The 13,386-nt window shown below is 41.6% G+C and overlaps 1 protein-coding gene across 1 annotated transcript; it reads left to right on the forward strand.

Moving 5' to 3' along the window:
* The first annotated feature begins 4,881 nt into the window (after window positions 1-4,881).
* LOC137561974 (olfactory receptor 5P50-like) lies at window positions 4,882-5,811 on the forward strand. The gene has a single exon (XM_068273318.1). The coding sequence runs from the start codon at window positions 4,882-4,884 to the stop codon at window positions 5,809-5,811; it is 930 nt and encodes a 309-aa protein (XP_068129419.1).
* Window positions 5,812-13,386: the final 7,575 nt, after the last annotated feature.

The raw sequence follows: 13,386 nt of genomic DNA on the forward strand, positions 1-13,386 counted from the left end.
TATTTTCTTTATAATTAAACAAGTGGGTTATGTTTTGACCCACAACTGTTTAAGTTTTTTCAGTATTATAAATAAACACAAAGATAGATAGTAAAATGTATGAGGAAGCTCCGTTTTTATTTTGCACTGTCTCAGCATTGATCAAAAAGTGCTTTGAAGGAGAACTCTTTGAAGTTTCACTAGACCAATGTCTGAAAAAATAACTGCTTGTCCCCCTGAAATGTTTGTCCTTATAAAAGCTTTCATTGTTACAGAGTTGATTTGCTAATGGAACAAGTACAATGACTTGGTCCTGAGCAGGGGCGTCTGTGTCATTAGGCAACTATAAATTTTTGCCTATGGCGCCGTTGGTGGCAGTGGGCGCTCTGTGCGTGTGTTTATTTTTTTTTTTCTTTCAGCCAGCCTGAGCCAGGTCGGCGCGGGCTGTGACAGGCAGCTCAGCCTGTGCCTGCCGCCTATTGGTCCGCCCCCTTCCTCTCCTCCGTGCAGAGCCTCCGAGCAGCACGCACGTTAGTTTATATGTGCGCTGCGTGCTGCTGCTTACTGGTCCGCCCCCTCTCCTTCTCTTTGCTGAGCGTGCGATCGCTGCATGCAGGTTTGTTTACCATGTCGGTTTGTGAGGTTTAATCCCCCCTCCCGCTATAGCCTGCCTGTGTCCCGGGTTGAGCACTCAGGATGGAGAGCGGCAGAGGGATTGCAGAGAACAGAGCTGTCACCGCAGGACTTGCATCCTAAACAGAGTAAAGATATACATTTACAAAGCCCTGCGGTGATTGCTCAGCTCTGCAGATATTCTCCTCACCTCGCTGCCTATGCTTTACTTGATGCAGGGCGGGCAACAACACTGAGCGCTGTGCGGGAGGGTAGAGAAGGGGAGCAGAACGAGGAGAAGAGAACCTAGCTTGTAGGCCAAGCTCTAGATTCTATCTAGAAGATACTCCCGGGTGCAGAGACAGAGCAGCATGCTAGTTGCCAGCTACTGCATCCAATCCTGCTGGCAGTCTTCATTGCCCCACCCCTCAAGCATGTGTCATCGTGGAGAGGAAAGAGAAGAGGACTCCAGTCTCCATCCCTGAAGTTATGGAATGCTGCCTGCCTGACTACTCTCAGGCAGGTGCTGACCCGGAGTCCGTGCTTCATGCATGCTGGCTGCACAGTGTGTAAGTGTGTTGTCTGTGCAATGTGTGTTCTTTGTGCAATGTGTGTGTTATTTAGCCACTGTGTGTAAGTGTATTGTCTGTGCACAGTGTGTAAGTGTACTGTCTGTGCAATGTGTGTAAGTGTACTGTCTTTGCAATGTGTGTAAGTGTGTTCTTTGTGCAATGTGCGTGTGTTATTTAGCCACTGTGTGTAAGTGTACTGTCTGTGCAATGTGTGTAAGTGTACTGTCTGTGCACAGTGTGTAAGTGTGTTCTTTGTGCAATGTGTGTGTGTTATTTAGTCACTGTGTGTAAGTGTACTGTCTGTGCAATGTGTGTAAGAGTATTGTCTTTGCAATGTGTGTAAGTGTGTTTTTTGTGCAATGTGTTAGCCACTGTGCGTAACATAGCTCCCAACTGTCCCTCTTTGAGAACCCTGTCCCTGCTAATTTTTTCTACTGAAAAAGTGTGTAATTTACTGTAAACTTGATTCCCATCCTTTAAATTGATGTATTTTTTTATTTTTAAATGTTAATATGAAGGGAAATGAACCAGGATAGAAGGAATCAGTGTGGTTTGAATTATAAAACATTTTTCCTACAAAATGTTTAGGATAGGTGTGCTTAGGGGTGTGTCGGGAGCGTGACTAGGGGTGTGTCGGGGGCATGAGTAGGGGTGTGGCTTGAGTGTCCCTCTTTCTCATCTCAAAATGTTGGGAGGTATGCACACATGGTTGAAGGCACTGTGACGCACCAGGGCTATCGCTGGCTGACTTGGCTACACAAATGCAGAGGCGACACCGGCTCACAGTGAGTGCCCTCTGCCTCTGCTGCTCGCAGCTCTTGATAATTTTTTTATATGCCCCCCTTGCTGGCCCTGATTCCCATCCTCCCCTCCCTCGCCCATATATCACTTTACAGGCAGTGGCTCCTCTATGGGATGGATTAAATAATATAGCATCATGCCTGCTGCTGTGTGTGGGTCTGGGCAGGACTCGGAGGGAGGGAGACACACATGCTGCACAGTGTGCGCACACAGTCTGCAGAGGGGAGACCCTCATAGTGAGTGGCGTGCCCCCTCTTCATATTATATGCCCCCCTCTCCCCTGGCTGGCCCTGAGATTTCAGTGGGGGGGGGGGAGTTGTGAGCAGAGATGCTGGTGAACATCTGGGCCCTGTACTACCGTGTCGCTATGACCTGGAGTAGTACGCCTGCGTGGCCCGGCGGTGCGCAACCTAGTATTGCGCTCCTGTTGCCGGGCACTTTCTGCGCATGTGAGTGACATCACACTCATGCGCAGAGAGTGCCCGGCAACAGGAGCGCGATACTAGGTTGCGCACCGCCGGGCCACGTAGGCGTACTACTCCAGGTCATAGCGACCCGGAAGTAGTACAGGGCCCAGAGAGATTCGCCCGGCGAACGGTTCAGGCCATCTCTAGTTGTGAGTTGGACAGACTGTCACTAGGTGTAGGTGGGCATTGGGCAAGCTGTGCTGGGCACTGTGAGCAGAGTTGTTAGGGCCCTTTTCCACTGGCTGTGATCCAATTCAAAAAGAGAATCGCAGCCGTTTTTCTAGACGCAAGAGCACCGTATGTAAATTGTGGTGCTCATTTTCCATTATGCCGCTTCGATCGTGGTTTGGTTTTTGCAGAAATATGATCGCCGGCCAGCGCGATTCTTGTCATGATGGTATTACATTCCCGATGGCGGAACATGGACAGTGAAAAAAAGTAGCTTGCGTGATCACAAGCACAGGGGTGGGGGTGGAATAAGGGTTGGCACTATGTGTGTGTGTGTGTGTGGGGGGGGGGGGGGCGCCGCAGGTTTTCTTGCCTGGAGTGACAAAGTGGCTAGAAACACCCCTGGTCCTGAGGGCTACAATTCTTGAAGAAAAAGCAGTAGTCCCCAGGCTCAACCGCAAACTTTTGGTACCAGGGAGTCAATCAGTGTAGCACCCGATCCACCAGAGGTGCAGGAAGGCAACACAGAAAGAAGATCACTGGGTCTCGGCCTGGATTTTGCATTTATAGCTTTGGCTTTATTGGCACCATAGTGGCAGACTGCCACTATGGTGCTAAAAAAGCTAAAGCTATAATTGCAAAATCCAGGTCGAGGCCCGTGATCTTTTTTTCTTTCTGGGCTACAATTCTTGATACATCCCATGCATGAACAAGGAGAGATTTATTATTTATTATTATTATTTTTATTATTATTATTATTATTATTATTTTGCTTCCAGGACACCTTTCGTGTTTTTCTTCTTCCATGTACAGCAGCTCACCTCCAATTCCATATTTATTTCCCCTCTTCATATATGACATTTATGTACAGCAGCACCTCTCTTTTATGTACAGGTCCCTTATGCAGCCCCTCCTGCCCTCTATGTGTTGCTTTCCATTTGCAGCCTCCCTTTTACACTTGCAGCCTTCTCTTTTATGTGCTATAACTTCTTTTACAATGGATTCCTTATACAGGATCCACCCAAGACCAGAGCCTTTGTGGTCTTAACAAAAATTCTGCCACATTGCCTGACACAGACAAGACACAGAAAATTTACATTGTGCTTTTTTTCCCAGCAGACTCAAAGTGCAAGAGCTGCAGCAACTAGGGTGCTCTCTGTAGACAGTGCCAGTGTTTGAGAGTCTTGGCCAAGGTCTCCTAACTGAAAAACCTAATAGAGGATTCATCCAAGACCAGAGCCTTTTGTGGTTTTTCTAAAAAATCAGCCACAGCGCATGAGAGTTGAACTATCCAGTATCACATCATGAGACACAGTGAAGGTCTCTGCCTTTATGTCCTAGTCCTTCCTTATTTCTAAAACTCAATATAGAGAAAAAAAAAGTTTTTTTCACCCCTAGAATTACCTCCCTTAACTGATAACAGTCAAATCTGTCAATGCTGCAATAATTCCAGTCTCTCTATCACGGCATCAGGATTTGTGTCTCATATTGCCTAGTTGAAGAGGGTCTGTTTTAAACATTCGGGATGCCAGAGCTCACCTAGTGGTCCAGGATAGAGAAGAACCATGGAAAGCAATCATGTGGTTGTAAACTTGATTTCTAAAAAATATTTTTTTTCCAAGTCTCCCACTTACAAGTAGAATTTTTGTACTGAAATTTTTGTGAAGAGATGGAGAGACACTTTGAGGAAATTTACCATGAATGTAAAACACAATGATGAATAAACCTGAGTTGGAATTTACCTGCACTACAGTAGTTTTCAAATGGCTCAGAAGTTATTATATTTTTAGTTGTATCCTCTTGACTTTCCATTCTGGTTTCTGGTTACATATCTCGATGCTGAGGACTTGTTATCTACTCAGTTTCCTGTTCCTCCGTGTCTTTGTAACTCTTTTTCTTTTTCTTTTTTCAGGCACCTGATACTTAAGCTAAAAATTCATATTTTGTATTTACCAAAATTTACGGAAGATCTGGGTTGTCAAGTGTGCACATTCACGTGCATGAAGTGTAAAATGTAAAATTAAGGAAAACTCTAGAGGAGCTCTGTTATTGCATACAGTACTTATCCTCTCCACTTGTGTCATCCATTACTGCAGTTTACTGAGTGGGCTCTTCAAGTAAATCTGTATTGATGATCAAGAAGTATACATAGTTGAAACCACAAAAGAGCTAAACAACTGAAATATGATCATTTTTCCTGCACCATAAGACATAACTTATAAACAATGATCTTGGGTGAAATCTTTCTCCAGTTTTGATTAATATTGTTCTTTCTACAAATTATGTGTGAGGCCAATCAGACACAAGTCACACAGATTTATTTACTTGGGTTCCAAGATTTATACAAATTCAAATTTATATTTTTTGTTGGGGTTTTTTTATGTTATATGTTGGTACTCAGTGGTAACCTTCTAATTTTCACCTTGGTGACCACTACAGATCATCTTAAAATCCCGATGTTCATTTTTTTGAAACACTTGGCTATCACAGATGTCCTTCTGACGACTACTGTAGTTCCCTTGATGCTGCACATTATATTGGTTGATGAAGGTTCCCTCACATTTATTGGTTGCATTGCCCAGCTGTATTGCTTTGGCATATTTGGATGTGTGCAAACTTTTCTCATTGCTGCTATGTCCTATGATCGATATTTGGCTATTTGTATACCATTGCGCTATGCCTCCCTTATGAACATTCACATTTGTCTCCAACTTTTTATTGGATCGTGGTTCTTAGTTGTCCTGCTAATATCAAGTGAAGTATTTGTGTTGTGTCAGTTTCACTTCTGTGGGCTTAATTATATCGACCATTTCTTCTGTGATTTTGGGCCAATTGTAGAACTAGCTACATCAGTCAAATTTAATTTCATGATACAAGACATCACAACTTCTGTATTTGTGATTGCTTGTCCATTTGCATTCATAGTCATAACCTATGCCTGTATCTCGTTTGCCATTATGAAGATATCTTCTGCTAATGGGCGAAGAAAGGCCTTCTCCACTTGTAGCTCCCACCTGACCACAGTTTGCACTTATTATGGGACTTTAATCACTGTTTACATAGTTCCAACTGACTACAGCTCAGCAAAGACAAATAAATACATGTCTTTGCTGTACCTTGTGGTGACCCCAGTAATGAACCCCATCATCTACAGCCTAAGGAATAAAGAAATAAAGAGGACTTTGCTTAAACTGCTCAAACGTTCTTTATAAGATTTATTAGTCTGATTTACATGCCACTTTGGCTTCGTACGTCTACATTTCTGATCTTTACATTTTGCTGTTCATGTGAATCAGAAGTAAGTACTCTATGCTGAATGCCTAAAATGCTTTGCAAGAATATGTTTTGGAGTACATATGAATACGCGGAATGACAATTAGACAAGTTTAGGCAAAAGTTAATAAAAATTAACTCCATTTACAGCTTTTTCTGTAGGAATGATTTGGTGAAACATGGATAAGGAGATCTGATGCTGTTTTAATAGCTTTGAACATTGGGGAAATTTACACTTTTACATGACTTGTTAAAATCCAGCTCATCCCTTGTCCTGAAATAGTCCCCATTCTTGTCCCAACAGACAAAGCCACTTTTACAAAAATAAAAACATTCTTGAAAATGTGTTTTCTTGTTCCGTTAACGCCTATGCATTTGTTTAAAGTACATTTGTTCATGCCCATATATTGTTCGGGAATATAGTCATTTATGTAAAAAAAAGTAACATTTTCACAAAATGTATGGCAAACAAAAATGGCCATATTTGCCCATCACTGCCCAGTACTTTACATTCCTAGACCAATAAATATGCCTGCATCAGAGTGAAGGTGAAATATAAAAATGACATGTGGGCTTGAGGAAAAAAACCAAAAACCTTCTTTCGTAATTTTGGCCAGTTCTATTTGAAGTGTGTGTGTTTTATGAGTCTTTACTTTTTATTTCAGTGTCCTTACTATCAGTCTATCCACCATAAAGGAAATGTGAAGTGAAGCACAAATAAAAAAAACCAGATACTTACCTATGGAGTGGGAAGGCCCTGGATATTCTTAAAGCACAATTGTGCCACAGAGACTGTGTACAACAAAGACTGTGCATACAGTTGCTGTTGAATGATTTTATGGAGATGTATGTGTGTCTTTTGGAGGTAGGAAGTAAGTCTGCTCCAAGAAGTTTCAGCATGTAGTGTTGGTGGTATAATGGTTAGGATAGCAGCCTACCATGTGGTAGGCCTGTGTTCAAATCCTGGGCCTGGCCAATATATGTGAGTTGGCTTTTAAAATCTTACAAATCCATAAGCAAGCTCATTTTTCTCTTGGATATATCATCAAGGCCGGATTTCTGGCAAGGCCACATAGGCCATGGCCTAGGGCACCAGAAATTTAGGGGCGGCTCAGTGAGGGGCAGTAAAGCTGTTTTATGCAGCCATCCCTATCTACAAGAAAAGCTTTAATCTTTGAACTCTCTGTCCTGTACTTGTGTCATCCCTGCAAGTCCTGTAAGCGCTATCCTGCAGGTACACATCAGCCTAACTCACATGGAGACACAATGGGTCCATCATTAATGAGATAGCAAACAGAACATAAAAGTTAAGGAAAATATAACTTATAATCTATACGCATATTACTGAAATAGCTATTGTCTGAGACATCCAATGATAGATAGTAAGTAGATTTCTCATTGGGGCACACAGAGACAACAACCATACAGATGGTATACTGTATTTGGCCTTGGGCGGTAAAAAGTACAAATCCGGCCCTGTATATCATACGGGTACATGCTAGGCTGGCTTCAGCATGTGGTGGTATAGTGGTGAAGAGGTTAAATTCCCGGCCAAGGTATGTAATCTGGCTGTTGAAATTCTACAATTCCCTGGAAGATGAGACTCTCCTCCCTCCGGGAGGAGAAAGTGAGGGTGCAGTGAGGAGGGAGAGAAGGACAAAGAGAACAGTGTATAGGGTCTATGGGCTACCATGTAGCATAAACAAGGTTCCATTTGCGATTATTTTAATTTTTCTGTCGGAATCCGGAATTCCGCGGAATTTCGTAAAAATCCGGCGGAATTTTCATAGCGACGGAATTTAGACCTGGTGGAATCTGCAAATTCCGGCGGAACGAAATTTGTTCATTCCGATCATCCCTACTCCCCACCAACAGAGCTTTCTGTTGGTGGAATAACGGGAGTAATAGAGGCGCCAGTCAAGTATAAAATCGGTTAAAAAACGTCTAAAAGGAGGGAAATGGGTGGATTCACCTCCCCCAAATAAAAAATGACCAGGCTGATGTAGCCGTAGGATTTTATAATTCAATTTATTAAAACAATTCTCCAATAGTGATGCAACGCGTTTCATGGGCAAACATCCCGCTTCATCAGGCAGTGTAACAAGGAGAACACTGAAGGGAAGAACCAAGGGGGGGGGGGGGGGTTTGGAACAGAAAACAAGAAAAGAGAAAGGGGGGAGGGGGGGAAAGAAAAGAAAAAACAAAAAGAAAAAAGGAAAAATTGGTGCTAAAAAGTACTCAATGCATTAGCATATTATCAAACAATCATCAACATCAGAGGAGTATTCTTGTGATTTTATAATATTATCAGGATCAACCTACTGTAATTATAACTTGCATACATATAGCAAACATATAGGCACTCAAATCCCCATATACACATGCAACTATATGTGTATATATTGCTCACAATAAAGACCCTAGTTCAGTCTATGTGGAAAAAGTTCAATCAGTTTAGTTGTGCCCATTGCATGTCATATATAATATATATAAATATAAGTACATAAATCAGTAGACCTTCATGCACGGCGGCATGTGCAATAGAATAAAAAATCCTTTGTGGCTTACCATGTGCAGGTCAATCTGTAGCCAGAGCGCCTCTATGAGGGTAGGAGGCCGCTCGTCAGCTTCTTATAGTATAAAGAGGCGCCGGACTTCTGATCGAGCGGGCGCCGGAGGCGGAAGTGACGTGGCCACCAACGTATGCGTCTGATGGTACGCATGACGCCATTACGCCTGTGGGCAGCGGTGACAGGATGCGGCGGCAATGTCGCATCATAGTACGTATATGTGAGGGCGGATGCGTACATGAAGCCACATCCGCCCAAAGGAAGGTGGAAATGTCGAGGGGACAGATGGCGCATGTGCAGCCAAAGAAACTCTGCGCCCTCTGTCACAACAGAATATATATAAATGAAAATATAAACTAGATCAATAAGGGATCAAGAAATTTATATCAGAGTTAATGCATATGAAGTAAAGGGGAATTAGATAATTAGATCAAATATTTAGATGTTTTTAGTATTTTATAAATTCACTGTTTTTGTCAAATGTGAGGCTCTACTGCCCTCTAGTGGATATGGAAGTCATCGACCCTGATCTATATTGGATAGTGAAAATCAATGGAGAAAGCTAATGGAGAAAGCTATGACTCCTTGGTTATAACAGCACTTGTATACTAACTGCATTCACATAAAAGCATCTAGATAGAAAACAAAAATTAGGATAAACAGAAATACATGTAAATAAGTGAATCTGATGCATATATCAAAATTAAAAAATTCATACAATTGCATAAAAAAAGGGGGGGGGGGAAAGACAAGTATAAAAAGGATAAAAGAGAGGACTATGCTAAAAAGGCTCAGTGAGCTCGTATTAATATAATTTCTCTAAAACTTCGTTGAGCCCCTCTGGAGCGAGGGTTCTCAATACTTGGATCCAGTACATGACCTCAGAAATATTTTGTGCTTGTATGTGATCTATGAACGTGATACTTAGGTGTTGGGGGTCACCACTGTGATGAGTGCTGAAGTGTCTCGAGACGCTATGTGACGGGTACTGTTTAAGAACATTCCTTTTGTGTTGTCCAATTCTTTCTCTCGCAACCTGCGTTGTACGTCCTACATACTGTAATTTACAGGGGCATGTTATGAGGTATATTATGTTTTGAGAAATGCAACTTATGTTTTGTTTAATCGTAAACATAGTATTGGTGGTTTCGGAACAGAAGGTGTTTGTAGTGTTTACAAACTGACAGGCTGTGCATCGGGTATGGTTGCAAGGGAAGGAGCCAGGGGTAGGATCGCTGGTGCTGGGTGTATCAGATAACGAAAAAGATCTAAATTTGCTAGGAGCCACCAGTGCACGAAGATTCGGAGCCCTTCTAAATGTTAGGAGGGGACTCTTGGGTATTGTGGATCTGAGGTGTGGGTCCTGCATTAATATTTCCCATCTCTTTTGTAAAATGGACCGGATTTCTCCATGTTGAGTACTATAACCCGTGATAAATCTGGGAAAATTGGTGTTTGTGGGGGAGTCATTTATTGATGTACGTGAAATAGTAGTTGTCATGGCTTTGTGTTTTGCGTCTTTAATACGTTTCAACGGATATCCACGTTCTGAAAACTTCTTAGTGAGCGTGGTAGATTGAGTGTGAAAAACAGATAGGCAGATAGGCAGTTATGGAAGATTCTACGATATTGACAATAGGGTGTGTTAGTAGTCCATGGGCGATAATGAAAACTATTAAAATGTATAAAATTATTGGAATCTACGGTTTTAAAGTGTGTTTTGGTTTTAATTATGTCATCTTCCACATACAGGACCAAATCCAGAAATTCAATAGAGTTGGGATGGTGTAGAGCAGTGAAGTTAAGCCCAGCTGGATTATTGTTAAGGAAGTCGATAAATTGTGGAATGTTTGTTTGTTCACCTTTCCAGATAAAAATAAGATCATCTATGTATCTTCTGTAAAAAATTATATTATCACTGAATGGGTTATGAGAATCAAATTTAAGTGTCTCTAAATATCCCATAGTTAAATTAGCGTAGGATGGTGCAAATGGACTCCGCATGGCTTTCCCTGTAGCTTGGTGATAAAAATTCTCTGCAAAAGAGAATACATTGTGTTGTAGGATGAACTCTGCGCAATTTCTTAAAAAGGACTGTTGTATGGCAGGCATATCAGGATAGGTTGCTAAATAATGTTCTAAAGCCCTGAGGCCAAAGGAATGTGGTATGTTGGTATACAATGAAGAAACATCACATGTTAACCATATTTACAAGATTGTAAAGAATTTTTGTCTGCACATCTCAGAAATAAACAATACCACCCACTTATGTCTAATCTGGTTGCACGTTTAAAGAAATTTGAAGCCGACACTATCGACACTAAATTAAAGAAATTAAATCGAGACAGATTAGCGTATGCGGAGCACAGGGAAAGGGAACGTAAAACCAAAATCCCTCACTACCACCACCACCACCACTCATGAGCCTCAACATTCCACCCCCATCACTTCCGTCATTTCCCCCACCGCCTTCACAATATCCACCTTTTCCCCCACCGCCATGGATACCCCCTCCAGGACCTGTCCCACCAGGCACACCCCAAGGATCAGTTTCCAAATCTATTAAATCAAACACCATATTGACACCACAATTCAGCTTCGCCCACTCTGGGACCTTAACCAAAGCACTGATTGAGAAAGATAAAAATAAAACTGTCAATCAAAAGCCCAATTTTGCACATTCCAAGAAACTAGGCAACAAACCCCTCCCCCTTCAAAACACAAAGAAAGGACCTGAGGTGGAGCCTTTCAAAAATCCATCCCTGTTTCCCTCCAACACTATACCTCCCAGTCAATTCAAACCCAACAAAATTACCACATATACATTCCATAGTGGTTCCCCCCCCTGTTACGTTGGCCGTCCCAAACACACTAACCACAGCTACAACAATCAAACTGGATGAACCTGTACTTACTACCCCGGTGGACGATCTCACCAATGAAGATGAATTAGGACTTTCACAGATCAGCATCCACGACACACCACCTTCTTCCTCCACTCCACCCAATACCTCCAGTTCTATGACCAGTATCAATACAAAAACTGGCCTTATTACAAATCATTTCAGTTTAACCAACACACAGAGAAATCCTAATACTTTAACATCCTCTTTTTTAGATCTGCCCTCCTCGATCACCCAAAACACACTAGTTCTGCCCCTATCCAGCCCAACAACATCGAGAGTCATTCTTCAACCCAAGCACAAATTAAAACGACTACTTCCAGAATCCGGAAAAGAGGGAAAAGAGGGAAAGGAAAAAAGAAATTGCACTCAATCCCTGAACCGATAATGGCTCCCACTTCACAGACTCGTTGTATTTTCAACTTGTCAGACCACATATTATCCACCTCTGAAACCCGGTTACTAGAAAAAGGTCTATCATTCTGCCCGACTAATACTTCCCAGATGTCAAAACTTTTTGTTGAACTGAATTCATATATACGCAAACTCACTCTTAAAAGACACTTTGCCATTAAACAACATCAATCCACTTTATCCGATCCCAATAACAGCCTTATTCAGACTAACAATGACCATATTCCAAATTACATAGCCAATTCCAACGACATTTCCACTGAAAAATTCATCACTACTCAATTAAAAGGTAGGTCCAGATTCTACCCCACAGCCTCAAAGGGCAACTTTATTGATACCTTCTACACACTAGTCCTCAATGACCTTCAAAAACTTGATTTTACCTTCAACCCTCTACTTCCAATTTAACCAGACTGGAACAGAAAGCCCTTCACTCCATTAGAAATAACCACAACATCATTGTTAAACCGGCAGACAAGGTCGGGGGGGGGGGGGTATAGTTATTCTCAATAAAATTGATTACGTTACTGAAGCCCACAGACTACTTGATAACCGTCTTCACTATACCAAGCTGACCACGGATCCTACACCTACATTCAACTCCACTCTCAAGTCCTTCATTAATCAAGCTTTGTTTGATAATATCATAACTAAAAATGAACGCAACTACATCATCAACCATCACCCCAAAACACCGTTTTTTTTACTATCTTCCCAAAATTCACAAACATCTCACTAAACCACCTGGAAGACCCATTATATCTGGCATTGATTCTATGACCAGTAATTTGTCTAAATTTATTGATACACATTCACAACCGCTAGTACAGTCATTACCCTCTTATCTTAAGGACTCTCAACACCTCATTACACTGTTGAAAGACACCACGTGGAGACCTGAATACATATGGTTAACATGTGATGTTTCTTCATTGTATACCAACATACCACATTCCTTTGGCCTCAGGGCTTTAGAACATTATTTAGCAACCTATCCTGATATGCCTGCCATACAACAGTCCTTTTTAAGAAATTGCGCAGAGTTCATCCTACAACACGATGTATTCTCTTTTGCAGAGAATTTTTATCACCAAGCTACAGGGACAGCCATGGGGAGTCCATTTGCACCATCCTACGCTAATTTAACTATGGGATATTTAGAGACACTTAAATTTGATTCTCATAACACATTCAGTGATAATATAATTTTTTACAGAAGATACATAGATGATCTTATTTTTATCTGGAAAGGTGAACAAACAAACATTCCACAATTTATTGACTTCCTTAACAATAATCCAGCTGGGCTTAACTTCACTGCTCTACACCATCCCAACTCTATTGAATTTCTGGATTTGGTCCTGTATGTGGAAGATGACATAATTAAAACCAAAACACACTTTAAAACCGTAGATTCCAATAATTTTATACATTTTAATAGTTTTCATTATCGCCCATGGACTACTAACACACCCTATTGTCAATATCGTAGAATCTTCCGTAACTGCTCCGACCTATCTGTTTGTCACACTCAATCTACCACGCTGACTAAGAAGTTTTCAAAACGTGGATATCCGTTGAAACGTATTAAAGACGCAAAACACAAAGCCATGACAACTACTATTTC

Source organism: Hyperolius riggenbachi, chromosome 3 (genome assembly GCF_040937935.1).
Source record: "Hyperolius riggenbachi isolate aHypRig1 chromosome 3, aHypRig1.pri, whole genome shotgun sequence".
Classification (NCBI taxonomy): domain Eukaryota; kingdom Metazoa; phylum Chordata; class Amphibia; order Anura; family Hyperoliidae; genus Hyperolius; species Hyperolius riggenbachi.

Coding starts and splice junctions, on each gene's coding strand:
- LOC137561974 (XM_068273318.1), top strand. CDS start 4,882: ATGTGTGAGGCCAATCAGACACAAGTCACACAGATTTATTTACTTGGG.